At 43.2% G+C, this 14,055-nt stretch overlaps 2 protein-coding genes across 3 annotated transcripts; one reads left to right on the forward strand and one right to left on the reverse strand.

Annotated features, from left to right (window-relative positions):
* Nucleotides 1-215: 215 nt before the first annotated feature.
* On the forward strand, nucleotides 216-10,320 carry LOC138948556 (1-deoxyxylulose-5-phosphate synthase YajO-like). 2 transcript variants are annotated; one of them, XM_070320110.1, is made up of 9 exons: nucleotides 216-450; nucleotides 991-1,106; nucleotides 1,820-1,962; nucleotides 3,589-3,742; nucleotides 4,009-4,182; nucleotides 4,479-4,576; nucleotides 5,848-6,023; nucleotides 8,094-8,233; nucleotides 9,370-10,320. In XM_070320110.1, the coding sequence occupies exons 1-9, from the start codon at nucleotides 372-374 to the stop codon at nucleotides 9,478-9,480; spliced, it is 1,191 nt and encodes a 396-aa protein (XP_070176211.1). In that variant the 5' UTR covers nucleotides 216-371; the 3' UTR covers nucleotides 9,481-10,320. The 2 variants fall into 2 exon arrangements, with proteins under 2 accessions (XP_070176211.1, XP_070176212.1); XM_070320111.1 differs by having other exon boundaries at nucleotides 217-450; nucleotides 994-1,106.
* Nucleotides 10,321-12,462: 2,142 nt separating this feature from the next.
* LOC138948555 (C-C chemokine receptor type 1-like) lies at nucleotides 12,463-13,736 on the reverse strand. Its single transcript, XM_070320109.1, has 2 exons — nucleotides 12,955-13,736; nucleotides 12,463-12,535 (listed from the first exon to the last, which is right to left on the reverse strand). The coding sequence occupies exons 1-2, from the start codon at nucleotides 13,734-13,736 to the stop codon at nucleotides 12,463-12,465; spliced, it is 855 nt and encodes a 284-aa protein (XP_070176210.1).
* Between the last annotated feature and the right edge of the window lie 319 nt (nucleotides 13,737-14,055).

Here is a 14,055-nt window from a genome sequence, read left to right on the forward strand (position 1 = left end):
CAAGGGTGAGGAGACATCACCAGTTACACACAGTATACATAACTATGTATAACCCAGTAACAAGCGTTGACACGCTGTGTTGAAAACAGCAATGACTGATAAAGCTATGCGTTATCACTCGCTGGCTGTCGCTGTGTGGGACTAGTTGACTCGCCTGCTAAAGGGCAGCATATATACCTGCGCAGAGTCAGCGGCACAGACGACGCACTGCATATTGGTGATGCTGCGATAGGGATTATGACGAGTACTTGGCCTGTTTTCCTTTCACGCAACGTGTAGCGGGCTGGGATAATCTGCAGTGCGTCGTCTGTGCCGCTGACTCTGCGCAGGTATAATCTCCCCCTAATCATAGTCAACGTTTCTCTGCCGGTATGAGAAAACCTTGGACATTGTCTGCATGTTCCTACGTTTTGCTGAGACACTTACACACTGATCGGGCGTATACCTTTGGTAAGTTTCGTTGTGAAAGTGTAACTTGTGTGTCAGTGTATGTCGGGGGTGGGGTGGGGTGGGGTGGGGAGGGGTGGGGAGGGGTGGGGAGGAGGGGAGTGTGTGTAACGGGTGGTGGTGGTGGTGGTGGTGGTGGTGGTGTGTGTGTGTGTGTGTGTGTGTGTGCGCGACTGTGGAGTGTGTATGGTAGGGTTGTTAATGTTTGTGTGGGGTCGTGTATTTGTGTGTGTGTGTGTATTTGTGAGTGAGTGTGTGTGTGTGCATGCGCGCGCACGTGTGTGTGTGTGTGTGTGTGTGTGTGTGTGTGTGTGTGTGTGTGTGTGCAAGGGGGACAGATAGAGTGTGTGCATGCGCGCGCACGTGTGTGTGTGTGTGTGTGTGTGTGTGTGTGTGTGTGTGTGTGTGTGTGTGTGTGTGTGCAAGGGGGACAGATAGATAGACACATAGATAGCCAGCTAGTCCGTTAGCCAGGAACTAGCCAGACAGGTGTCACCACATGCATTTGTATCCATGTATCCAATGTTCGTGCCTTTCACACAGCAGCCAAAATGGCGGACATCCCGGAAGAGAAAAAGTGTAGCATGAATTTCCTGGGAAGGTCAGGACTACGCGTCTCAAACATCTGTCTCGGGGCCATGACATTCGGAGAACACAACGTAAGTCCTTAGCTTGTACCTTGTAATCTTTTCTGAAGCGCTTCATAATTAAACATACAATGTATCGATCCTTCCTGTGTCAGAGATCGTACGGACCATCTAAGATATGTCGAGGCTTTTATGTGTGAAAAAAACACAAACACTTTTACTTAGACACGTAAGCCCAGCCAAAAAAATCTACAACCTGACTGGTTTTTGAATACGGCGAGATTAAAAAACAAGAACGCTGAAGCGTGATTCACCATTCAGTCAAGCGAATGCAGGGAAGCAGGCTCGCTTCTCCTTCACCTTGAGGGTGTCCTAGCATAGGTCTCCGGTCCACAGCACAAACACTGATTCATGAAAACCAAACTCTTTATTTCTTACGGTAATGGAATGAATGAACATTTTGGCAATATACTTGGTTTTAACATAACTGGCCGCATCACAAAGATCTGCAGCTACATGTATCTGCCTACTTTTTGTATGATGGGTAGTGTAGAATGCAGTCGACCGATAATGCTATGATATCGGAAGGTTTCCGTGTTGGTGTGTTGGCATGATACGATTATTCAACCACCCCAAAACTACATACAAAAAAGAAGAAACAAGCGTCATGGTTTCTCTCATTGTTCGTTTTAAATCATGTTGCCCCCCCAAAAAGAATGTTTTCTCCATTGAATCCACCAATATTTTATTCATTGCCCGAGTCACTGACCGACTGATGCTTTCAGCTGGGTACCCCGGGACAGCTGGACGAAGCGGGCAGTCACGCCGTGATCAACAGATTTGTGGAATGGGGTGGAAACTTTATCGACACCGCCAACATCTATGGAAGGGGCAAGTCCGAGACCATCGTGGGAAACTGGCTCACCAGGTAAAGGCGTGAAAGTGTTCGGGACAATTTGTTCAGATTGAAAATGTGATACAGCGGTACGCTTTCTTCTGGAACTTGATCCAAAAAGCTAGGGTTGGTTGTTGGTTTTTCATGCCCCATCAACCTACTAATTGTGTGTTCTTTCTCAGAGGAAAATTATGGAGGAAAAAAAAAGGAGGACGTCTTACAACATTGAGGTAGATCTACTAATGCTATGGACAGACACGCTTGGAAACCTTTAAAAAAAGGGAACTGGGATGGGACTCGGGGTGTGTGTGTGTGGGGGGGGGGGGGGGGGAGGGTGTAGGGGGGGGGGGGGCTTGGGGAAAAGGGGTTTTGCCCTGTATTGAAATTAATTTTGACACTTGTTTGTGTCTTTCTTCTGATACTATGACACCGCTTTTACCCTTATGATGCAAGTTTTATTCTGTTAAGATGTCTGCCCCAGGAGGCATATAATCGTAAGAGGGCTAACAAAAAAAATCAACAGATATACTGCTACCGTTCTATAAAATCAAGTACAAATTAGCAAGTATCAGTTCTTGGAAAATGGAATCATAGAAAAATCGAAGCATGCATGAGTACGTCGACCAACAGGTTTTTGGAATAGCCAGCACAACCACACGTATTACAGAAATATTGTAATTATGAACAGTTAATGGACTCGGCTCAGTAAGCTGTTGTTTCCCCAATCTCATTACCATTATTGTACATTTTCTGTAAGATCTGTATCACAAGGCTGCTATACCTATCTCTTTTTACATTTAGTCAAGTTTTGACTATTTTTATTAACATAGACGGGGAATTGAGACGAGGGTGGTAGTGTTTGAGCAAACCCCTTCTTCTTCTGCGTTCCCGTCGCCATGCTAGAGTGCCAAGGTTGTTGATGTGATGAAGTCTGCAGAAAAAAAAGAAGAAAAAAAAAAAAAAAAAAAAAAGGAAAGAAAAAAGAGAGAAGAAAACAAGGAAGGGTTGAAGCAGCCTGCATGCAACTGAGGTCAAAAAAAAAAAAAAAAAAAAAAAAAAAGTCTGCAGTTTGCCTCAGGTTTCCGCTGGGCCCCACAGTTTCTCCTTCAGGTCCACCACCTCTTGCCAGAGATTAGGCCCCCCCCCCCAAAAAAAAGGTCTGTTTACGGTAACATAGGCCAAAAAAATAGGGTCGGTAGGTCGGGCATTTTTTTTTCTCCAAAAACCATATTTTTACGTTATTTTGCAAAAAAACCCAAGATTTTTTTTTCCTTTTTATTTTCCAAATGCCCAAACAAGAGTCTAGGGTCGCGCGAAAAAAATAGGGTCGGTCGGGTTACCGTAAACAGACTATTTTTTTGGGGGGGCATTGTAAAGGTTGGGCATGTCTGGCGGACATGTTCTTGGGTCTGCGTGCCTGTTCCACAAGGGCTGTCGTCTGTGTTGCACGTTGGAGATCTTCAAGACAGCAACTAAACTGAATTGGTCTTGAAATATGAGTTGTTACACAAGTCGTATTGATTGTGGTTTTTTAATGGTCGTTATCTTATTGTTTTAGTACACCCTAATGCTGCAATTTACGTTACAGGTATGGCTCAGTTGGGTGTTGTTGCTTCAATATTAAAATGTCAGGACTCTCTGCCTTGCGGTTTGTTGCAGTCAGGAGAGAGATCGATTTGTCATCGCGACGAAAGCCAGAATCCACATGGATGTTTCTAACCCCAACGACGTAGGATTGAGTCGACGTCATCTGACTAAATCCATCGAGGACAGCTTGAGACGACTTCAAACCGACTACGTCGATCTTCTGCAGGTCATTTTTATCCCCCCCACCCCAGTTCATTCCAGATTGTTAGCCTTTTAGGCAAGTTTTTTTTAAAACAAAATTGTACAGTACGCGTCAGTATCGTATAAGCTACGCGTACCACTACTGACGTGAACACGTTTTTTTTTTATTTCGTTTTTGTTTTTGGAGAATTTGTTTGTTTGTATTTGTTTGTATTTGTTTGATGTTTTGTTCTATAAAGAAAGTAAAGGTAAATAAATAAAAGTAAATAAATATGTTGCTTCTTGCTTCAGATTCATATGTGGGATTCGGGCACACCTCTTGAAGAGACGCTGATGACCTTGAATGACCTTGTTAGAAGCGGCAAGGTCAGGTACCTAGGTGCCAGTAACCTCACAGGCTGGCAGCTGCAGAAAATAGTGGACCTTTCCAAAGAATTGAACCTTATTCCGTTTATTTCTTTGCAGGTATAGTGGTGTTTTTTTCGTTTTTTTCTGATGTTCTTTTTTTGTTCCCTTTCTTCTCACATTCATTTGATTGCCCACTTGCCAAATAAAAAGACATACACATTAATGAATCATTGACAAATGAATCCGCCTTATTCGTTAATTTGGACAACCATTTCCCAATCCAAACAAAACGATGCCTATTTAACAAATTCAGTAGCATGTTGACATTCCTTTTTATCAATTAGACTATAGCCTGCTCATTTTGTGAATCAGACAAGGTCACATTTGAGACACGACATTTTTTTCTCCCACAGCAACAGTACAGCGTATTGGAGAGATCCTCGGAACTGGAGCCCTTCCAGGTCTGCAAGCTGAATGGTGTCGGGGTGCTGCCCTTCAGTCCACTCAAAGCGTGAGTTCTTGTAGGGATAAGAATAGACGATGTTCGGATATAATTCGGGTCAGGGTCATAGGGGTTATGAAGAGTTGTTGCTCTTGGCAACTGAGAACAAAGCGTGAGTTCTTGTAGGGATAAGAATAGACGATGATCGGATATAACTCGGGTCAGGGTCATAGGGGTTATGAAAGAGTTGTTGCTCTTGGCAACCGAGCACAAAGCGTGAGTTCGTGTAGGGATAAGAATAGACGATGTTCGGATATAATTCGGGTCAGGGTCATAGGGGTTATGAAGAGTTGTTGCTCTTGGCAACTGAGAACAAAGCGTGAGTTCTTGTAGGGATAAGAATAGACGATGATCGGATATAACTCGGGTCAGGGTCATAGGGGTTATGAAAGAGTTGTTGCTCTTGGCAACCGAGCACGTGTGGAGAGACGCCGCTCGCAAGTGATTGGTCTATAATGTTACCTCGTAAGGTATGTCTCAATGTTTTCAAGAGACACAACTCTTACACAACCCATACACACGCGACAGAATGAATTCTGGACTTTGTCTATTATCGTAGGACCCATTTCATTGTAAACCCCAATTTTCAAATGACAACTTTGTGGTTGCTAAGTCGTATATTCTCAAAACACCTGATTTTTTTTTCTGTTTCTTGTTTTCGCCTTGTCTTATTCCTTTCAATCATTTTAGTAGTGAACTGGGGTATACACTCTTTCTTCACAAATATCTTATTTCTACCTTCGTGTTTTTGTTTTTCAATTAATTTGTGAATTCCATAAATTACTGTACGACTGTGGAAGAGTTGTGGTACCTGAATGTGAGACCAGCTAAGCTTTATATAGGTTTTGATTATGCCGAATTTTCGCCGCCACGGGGGGCATCTTCAGGGCAATACAAAACTAAACTTTATATATATCAGCAGGAATTGCCCGTCGTTGACGCTGCAAGGATTATTGATCTCCGAAAGAGAAAAACACGGATTTTTCAGATAGGAAATCGTTATTTACTGTTATGCCAAGGGCACGCCTGCACTGATTATTCCCACTACAGAACATGAAGCACAGCTTGCCTATCCTTCAAGGGATACAACTCTTTAACACGCTAGAAACATACCGACAGAGTTATTTCCGACCATCATTTGTTATGTTTTAATATTGTCGGTAAGATTTTGACAAATAAACTAAAAACTAAAAGTCTTTTTTTTGTGTGGTGCACAATTGTAATTTATGATCCATGTGTCTTCATTCTGATACAATGTTATCATGTTGTATACTTTGCAGCGGATTTCTGACAGGAAAATTTCAAAAAGGCCAACGCCCGACAGAAGGGCGACTTGCCTTCTGTGCCGAAGACCCAGACAAGAAGATGCCTAATTCCCATCCTCAATGGTCCAAGCTGGACACTGAAAGAAACTGGGCCATCCTGGACGCACTGAGAGAAATCGCTGAGGCTAGAGGTATATTAAAATGTGACCCTCCAGCACGAAACGAGTCGCATGTCACCTTTGCATGATTTTCATATTTGTACATTTTCTTAAAGAGTTTTTTATGCTCTATCCAGTGGTGAAAACCATTTTAGAAAAGAGCGAAAACTGTTTGAGTTATAAGCCTGTGACTAAGGTAACCCTCACACTGTTCCCAGACACTCCCCGGACTTATATTAAGCCTAGCGCAGAACAGCGCGAGATGACATGCGACTTATTTCGTGGTGGAGGGTCACAAATAAACAAATCCAAAAACAAAGAGACTGCCAACGTTCCAAAATTCAGATTCAAAAAACAAGAACGGTAAGTTGTTGGAACGTTGTTATTGACACTATTAGGGGAAGGGCTCCTAATATGGACCGGCTCCTAATATGGACCACCTTGTGTTCTGACAAACTAACGGCGCTAGAGCGCTCATAAAAGGTTTTTTCGCTGTATTCACCCTCTCTGGATAACTTGCACATGTCAAAATAGTTGCAGAAACAGAAATCTCAAAAACGTTAGGCTTTTTCTCTTTTTTTTTACTTTTGGCGGCGTTCACTCTAAATTTGCCGCCTAAAACAGACTCGTTTCTGTCCACAGCCAAAGCTTTAATCACACAAAAATTGCTATATATGACAGCTAAAACCGTATTTGTTACATTTTAGCAGTGTTGACCCCGAGTTTCTGCTGCAAACAAAAAAAATAGCAAAATCTCAAAGTATGTGCGAGTCCCCTAATATGGACCACCTTCAACAAATCGAAGGAGCTTGCTGGAAATAATCTTTAACTAGCCCTCGATATTTAAATTTGTTTTAACAAAAAGTCTACTTTTCGTGGAAGTTGATAATTTCACTTATTTTCACTCTGTTTTTGATAAGCTTCTTTAGTTTCCTGGTGTGCTTCAAATAATGCTCTCATCAACCCGAAACAGATCAATCTAAAGCATATTTGAATAAGTCTAACTTGTACACTAAGTTGTATCATGTTATTTTGAAGTATAGGGGGCTTTTTACAGTGATTCGTGAAGGCCGCTTCACTGGTTCATATTAGGCGCCCAGGCTCCTAAAATGGACCCTTTGTGGGGTTTTCTGTATTTAATTTTTGCTGAATGTCTATCAAAGCTATTTCACTCTAATTAGGCCTAACGGGTTAACCTAAGAGAGAAGGACTATCGAACACAAAATGAAACTTCTTCGCAAGAAAACCAACTAGTTATCAGCATGAAACACAAAGTGGTCCATATTAGGAGCCCTTCCCCTACGTTACAGTCACAACTATATTGACCCAACGGTCTTTAAAGTGAACAGACAAACAAATATTCACAACAAACTTATCCTGATGGAATCTTATACTTATTTTGTATTCTTTCGACGCTGACGTCATTCTTTCTACGTCATTCATTTCGTCATACAATCATTCATTCGCTTGGCTTCCTGGCGAGTGGGCGAAAACTGATTCCATCAAGATAAGTTTTTTGTGAATATTTGTTTGTCTGTTCACTTAAAAGACCGTTGGGTCAATATATTTGTGATTGTAACGTAATTGTGTCAATAACTACGTTCGAACAACTTACCTTTCTTGTTTTGTGATAGAGGTATGTTGTCAAAGTGAACATGAGGGAGGGGGCCTAGGAGGAGGGAGGAAGGTGAGGGGGGATCGGGGTACGATGGGTGTTCGGACAGGGGTCGGATGACAATGGACGATTTAGGGAAATAACTCCTTCGGGTTTGTAGGTGCAGTGGAAGAGTGACCTTTTCTTGCAAGACCTACGACAAACCTGAGCACATGTTTCCGACAGACCTCTCGCTAGTGATTTTTCCATCCTTTGTTTGTCGGCGGTTTTGCAAGAAAAGATCACCCACCACCCATACACACGCGACGGAGTTATTGTCGGAATTTGTCAATTGTCCTTCTTCGAGCAATCCCGCAGTCATTACATTTTCTGCCCGAACAGTCGGGTGTAGTTAGCCTAATTTCAGGCAGCATACCTACAGATTTCTGGTTGCCACATACACCTGTGGGGTCTTTCCTCATCATGGCCATCTTGTGCTTTGTTTGCAGGGAAGACAATGGCCCAGGTCTCAATACGGTGGTTGCTGCAGAAACCTGTAGTGTCTTCCGTCATCATCGGAGCCAACAAGCTGAACCAACTGGATGACAACATGGGCGCTGCTAATGGTTGGACACTCACCGAGGAGGAGGTGACTGTATACATTGTTTGCATTATGTTAATTGGTGTGTTTGAGATGCATTTTGGAGTGATTTTCTGTCTTTATTTTATTCCGTTTAATTTTAAAGCAACAGCTCTGGGGGTCATGGCATTTAAAATGATGACCGGTGCATGTGATAAGAAAGAGCTTTTCTATATTGTTTAACATAGATATATGTTATTATAAAGTACGCACGGACAGTAACGTTGATGACGTTTTTGGTAGTTTGTTTGTTTGCTTAACGCCCAGCCGACCACGAAGGGCCATATCAGGGCGGTGCTGCTTTGACATATAACGTGCGCCACACACAAGACAGAAGTCGCAGCACAGGCTTCATGTCTCACCCAGTCACATTATTCTGACACCGGACCAACCAGTCCTAGCACTAACCCCATAATGCCAGACGCCAGGCGGAGCAGCCACTAGATTGCCAATTTTAAAGTCTTAGGTATGTATGACCCGGCCGGGGTTCGAACCCACGACCTCCCGATCACGGGGCGGACGCCTTACCACTAGGCCAACCGTGCCGGTTTTTTGTAGTATGTATTGCTCTAAAGACAAGGACATGCAAGTAATTCACATGTATTGTTGTGCTGGAGTTACCTCATGGTCGACAATAACAGAGGTGAGAACAGATTAACTTTTACATCGGTTGGTATAAGCTGCAGGACCTCCGGACAAAGAAACACTGAAATGGTCGCTTCTTATTGACAATGAGGGAATGATGTTATAAACATCGAAGAAAAATATGGCTATACGGGGGCCCGGTAGCACAGTGCAGTTGGTAGAGCACTAGACTTCTGATCCGAGGGTCTCGGGTTCGACTCCCAACCGGGACGGAAATGGGTCAACTTTATGACTCAGAGACTGTATCCATGTGCCACCCCCGTGTCACCACTGTGGCACGTACAAAAACATCGATCATTCTGCCTTAAGTGCAGTCGGCAGATTAAGTCTAAACACGCACACACCTGGGAAGCGCGACCCTGTTGCTGCTAGCTTTCCACTGGGTGGAAGCGACCCGAACTTCCCTACGATAGGACAATAAAGTAATGAAAATGAGAACACGACAAAAATACCGATCAGCAAGCAATATACCCACAACTTTATTTTTTGTTTCTGTTCAGATGATGAAGCTGGACACGGTATCCAAACCGGACGTCCCTTACCCTTACGACATTGTGTGGAGAATGAACACTTCACGCCAGAACCCTTGGAACCCCAGTGGACTTGTGTGAACACCAGAGTCCGTCTATGACCGCTACAAGGAGATGGTCTCTGAACAATACATTTTTGTTTGCTTTTGCTTTATAAACAAGCCCCTGAGGAAGGCCTGGGAACAGGTCGAAAATGTAGGCGACCACCTGAAATTCTTTGTTTGGCTTTTCTTATCCTAGATTTTGTTATATATATTACCAATCGAGTGCACCATACAACTTTTTAACCAATCAGGACTGATTCTAGGTGACCCGCTAAATGTTATAACAGTCTGGCCGTGACCTTGTGTGTTTATCACACTCAAAAATAAAGAAGACAGAGTAAAATGTGAATTAACAATATCAGAGTGATGTATTCTAAAGAATGACTTTTCAAATGCTGTCAGATAATACATTCTTTCTCTAAAAAATACCGGAAAGCCAGTTTTGTCGTGGGTGCTTTATAACGGCAAGGCACAACCCACCCTCTGAGTGTGCAATGCAGACCCGCTCACTTGTCATTGTCAACGTTCTGAAGAATAAGGTGAAAGGGCGTTACTCAGTTGTTACGTCAAATATATATATCTGTACGTCATTTCCTTTCTGTCTGGCGTCGATTCTAAATCTGTCGCTCTCTGTTGGACAAGAACAATCAAAGCGACTGAAATGCATGTTTAAACCTGGTTTATCTTGTGAGATTATTGTGTGAACGCATTTCCCCTGTTAATATTCATCACGTCAGGTGAGTGATTGGCTGACCCAGGTCATGAGAATGATTTAACTGACAGGGATAATCAGATAGGAGCGATCCAGTTCCCATTGCGGCAGTTCTGTCCAATTCGAGGGGTCGCATGAACATTTGTTTTGGTCGAAATAGACGGTTTGTTTGTTTGTTTGCTTCACGCCCAGCCGACCACGAAGGGCCATATCAGGGCGGTGCTGCTTTGACATATAACGTGCGCCACACACAAGACAGAAGTCGCAGCACAGGTAGACGGTAATAAAATCTGTATTTCTAATATGCTGACTGTTAGCAGATGATAAAAACCAGGTTTCAAAAATAATATCCATTTTCTCGTCATGTCTGTTATCATTTGCTAACAGTCAGCATATTAGAAATAACTTATAATAGAGAGGACCCTTACCAGATATTGCATCCAAAGCATTCTGAGCAATTTTTTTTAAATTCCTTTTATTCATATTTCGTTGTCTATCTGTCAACTATAAAGTACTTGTGTATATCTGATTTTGTCAATTATCAAACTTTGTAATAACAAACCTTTCTTGTTTTGTTGTGTGTGTTTTTTTAAATTTAAATTTTTAATTTTTAAAAAAAATTTTTTAATCTGGATTTGGGAACGTTAGCAGTCTCTCGGTTTTGTGATTTCTATCAAACAAAGATTGCTTCTTTACACGTACATTGATTTGAGAGCCGTATGTATTAGTCATGTTCTGTGTTGTTGGTGAAAATGCCTCGCCGGCTTTGTGTGGATAACATGAAATAAAATGCAAGGAAATGAAAAGTGTTCGATTTATTTTGAAAACTCACTGTGGTATCATTTCACAAACAAAAAGGGCAATGCTGTCTCAAACAAAAGTATATGCACATGGACACTTGACGGGGAAAGCTATGAGTTGAAGAAACACTCAAGACATCGGAGTCTCTACAACACGCACAAGCCAACTAGGCAAAATATATCACACACACACGTCAACACACAAGGAACCACAGTTGTACAATTTTAACATGAAGTGAATTGATAAACGCATCAAGTGAATGCGGCTGCCAAGGATTAATTTTCCGTGTGTATTTTTGGTATACCTTATTCTTGAATTTCGCTGTGCGTTATCGAAATTTTCAGTAAAGGAAATTCCGAATAATGAACTGCGCGAATCTAGAACAAGATGCTTTCCAACGAAAGAAGCAGTCACCGTCAGTTCGTTCTTGTGTCAGAAGACCAAGACACTTCAACCCGTCAGAATGGACAAATATTGAACAAAATGCATATTTCACTTCACCACGATCAACACAATGTCGCGAAATTACTCCCAAGTTCGTTGGCTTGCTTCATGGTTGCGGACGCAGCATAATTCCGGAAATGGCGGGCATTTCTGACATGCGTATAAAGCGCAGCACAATTCCGGAATCACGCTGTCAAATACTGACATTGAAAGCATGTATTCTTGCAGGTGTTACAATCCAGCCGACCAGACCTGTTTAGCGCCTGTTCTTGTAAGCATACTTTCTAAAGAGGGGCAGTTTACATTTACTTTGCTCTCAGGTTCCCCAGCGGACCATATACTTTTTGTTTATGGGACGAAAGACGTACAAACAGATCACGCCTCAAAGACTTATGTTACGTCAACGCGCAGTGACGCACTTGGGGGATATGTTTTTTTCTAAATTCCTATCATACACTTTTTTCTTCGAGTGATTTTGATGGTGGTCACGTACGCTACATCCACGATCTCAGAATGCAGAGAACACACCTGTGTCACTAAGGCAACGTTCTGTCTGACCAATTGGGAATATTGTGAATATCTGGTGGCTTTATGCGATGGGTTCCAGTCGTCAGACAGAAGATTAAGACTGGAAATACGTAGGTTAAACACATGGACAGGTGATATTTTAGGGAGAAAGGAGGTGTTTTTTTTAAAATCCTATGAAATTGGCGCAAATCATGCCAGGAAAACAAACAACTCGTGGTGCATGTGCTACAACAGAGCCCTGGCCGCATACAGTGGACAAGCTGCTCAACTGGCCGGTCCTTAACTTTTGAAGAGTAACGATCTGGGAAAAGTCCAATTCAGTAGCGGGTCGACCATCCTCAACCCAGTGGGTCTCAGGTGTGGGATGGTGAACGGCCTTTAAACATAGATATTAGCTGCAAATAGTTGAGCTACCAATAGCAGTCCCGAACCAACTGGCGATCTCCTACCAGGACGAGGTAGACTACTTCTAGAAAATGCCTTACATGTCCAATACTAGACTCATCATGGCGATTAAGAGCCACCAAAAAAGCTCTAGCTACGGGGGAAGGACACCCCGGAGAAACACACCAGGGCAGACGATGCCCGTCTGTCCTGGTCAGCAAATCTACCAGAAGGAAACTGGAATAACGAGTTAACCAGGAGAGCTAAAGACGGAGGTACTAGGACATTGGCGCTTTCCAGACCGTCATGGTACCACGCATACATACACATATTGCCAGAAGTGTATAGATGAACTTCAGATATAACTCTGGAGTGTGGCTTTAGAAGTAGTGCACCAGTTAAAACAGTGCCACTGAGCCAAGCGATCTAGACTACACAGTAAGAAAACAAACAAACAAATGACGTGCTCCGATGTGTATTTTGTGTAGTGTCCGCTCGCCTATTTAGAGATCAAGGAAGTTGTTTACGTGCTGTTCACAGTGCCAGACCTACCTCCTAACCAAAATCATTTTCAAAAATTCGTTCCTAAACCTAGCCCCTGTGAGGCAATACAGATAAAAGTTCAAGGCGTAATTCAGGTACCCGATACTGAGGAAAAGGTTCTGACGAAAGTAGCTCATAGCGTACTCATCGACGTCTGGTACGTCTGCGGGTCCCGCCATGCGGTATAAGACAGACATCGTGTTGTTCACAACCACAGGCAGAGTTAGCACGATGAAAGACATGGACACTACGATGACTGTGATCGATATGGAAAAGGCTTCGCTGGATCGGTTTGCTTGCTTGGTGCTCCCTGTTCCCAACTGAAGACTGGACTCTCTGAGAGACATGCGAAGCTTGTAGACCAAAACGGTGTTTCCGACTATCAGGCAAACGAAAGGGAGAAAAGAGAAAGTGCAAATGTCTAGGTAGATCCAGATGTCTAAGACGAAACGCGCATAGTCAGGGTAGACAATCGTGCACGTTGTTTGGATTGCGTCCCTTGACGTCATCAGGCCCATACCGTACAGCATGTGAGCGTGGAAAAGGGAGGCAATCACGACGATGCTTGCAATGATCTGCCAAGACCTTCTGCCGGTACACAGAACGTTGACACGATGAGGCAGCACCACAGACACAACTCTTTGAGTCGTCATAGCAACCAAAGACCAGGCAGACACTGTCCCCGCAGTGTTGAACAACCACGCGATAAGCTTGCACGACCAGACGTAGCTGTCCTTCAGTGAGTATCCAATCACCACGTCGCTCCACGTCACGAAGGGACCGGTCAGTAGAAACACCGTGTCCGATACAGCCACCATCGTCAGGTAGCGGTCCATGGTGCTCTTGGTGGCTTTCAGTCGACGGACGATGACTATGATCATGCTGTTCCCGAACAATCCCAGGACGATGATGAAAAGAAGGAAAACACGCTGCATCCAGAGCCTGGCTTGCATCAGAGGATGAGAGTTGAGGTCGAATAATGGCGTTGGTATCTGATATGCATTCGGCTGCCATGTCATATTGTGTTGGCCACTAGCCGCTGTTGAGATTTCTAGGTCCGTGTTCATAGTGACTTCAATGTTGAATGTCATTTTAATTTTGAAGATTGAAATATTCGGTAAGATGCTAGGAGCGTCGAATTGAGTTGCCTTTGTAATGTAATGAGTCTACAACAGCTGCCACATAAAGTTGAGTTCGATG

Source organism: Littorina saxatilis, linkage group LG15 (assembly GCF_037325665.1).
Source record: "Littorina saxatilis isolate snail1 linkage group LG15, US_GU_Lsax_2.0, whole genome shotgun sequence".
In the NCBI taxonomy this organism is placed as follows: domain Eukaryota; kingdom Metazoa; phylum Mollusca; class Gastropoda; order Littorinimorpha; family Littorinidae; genus Littorina; species Littorina saxatilis.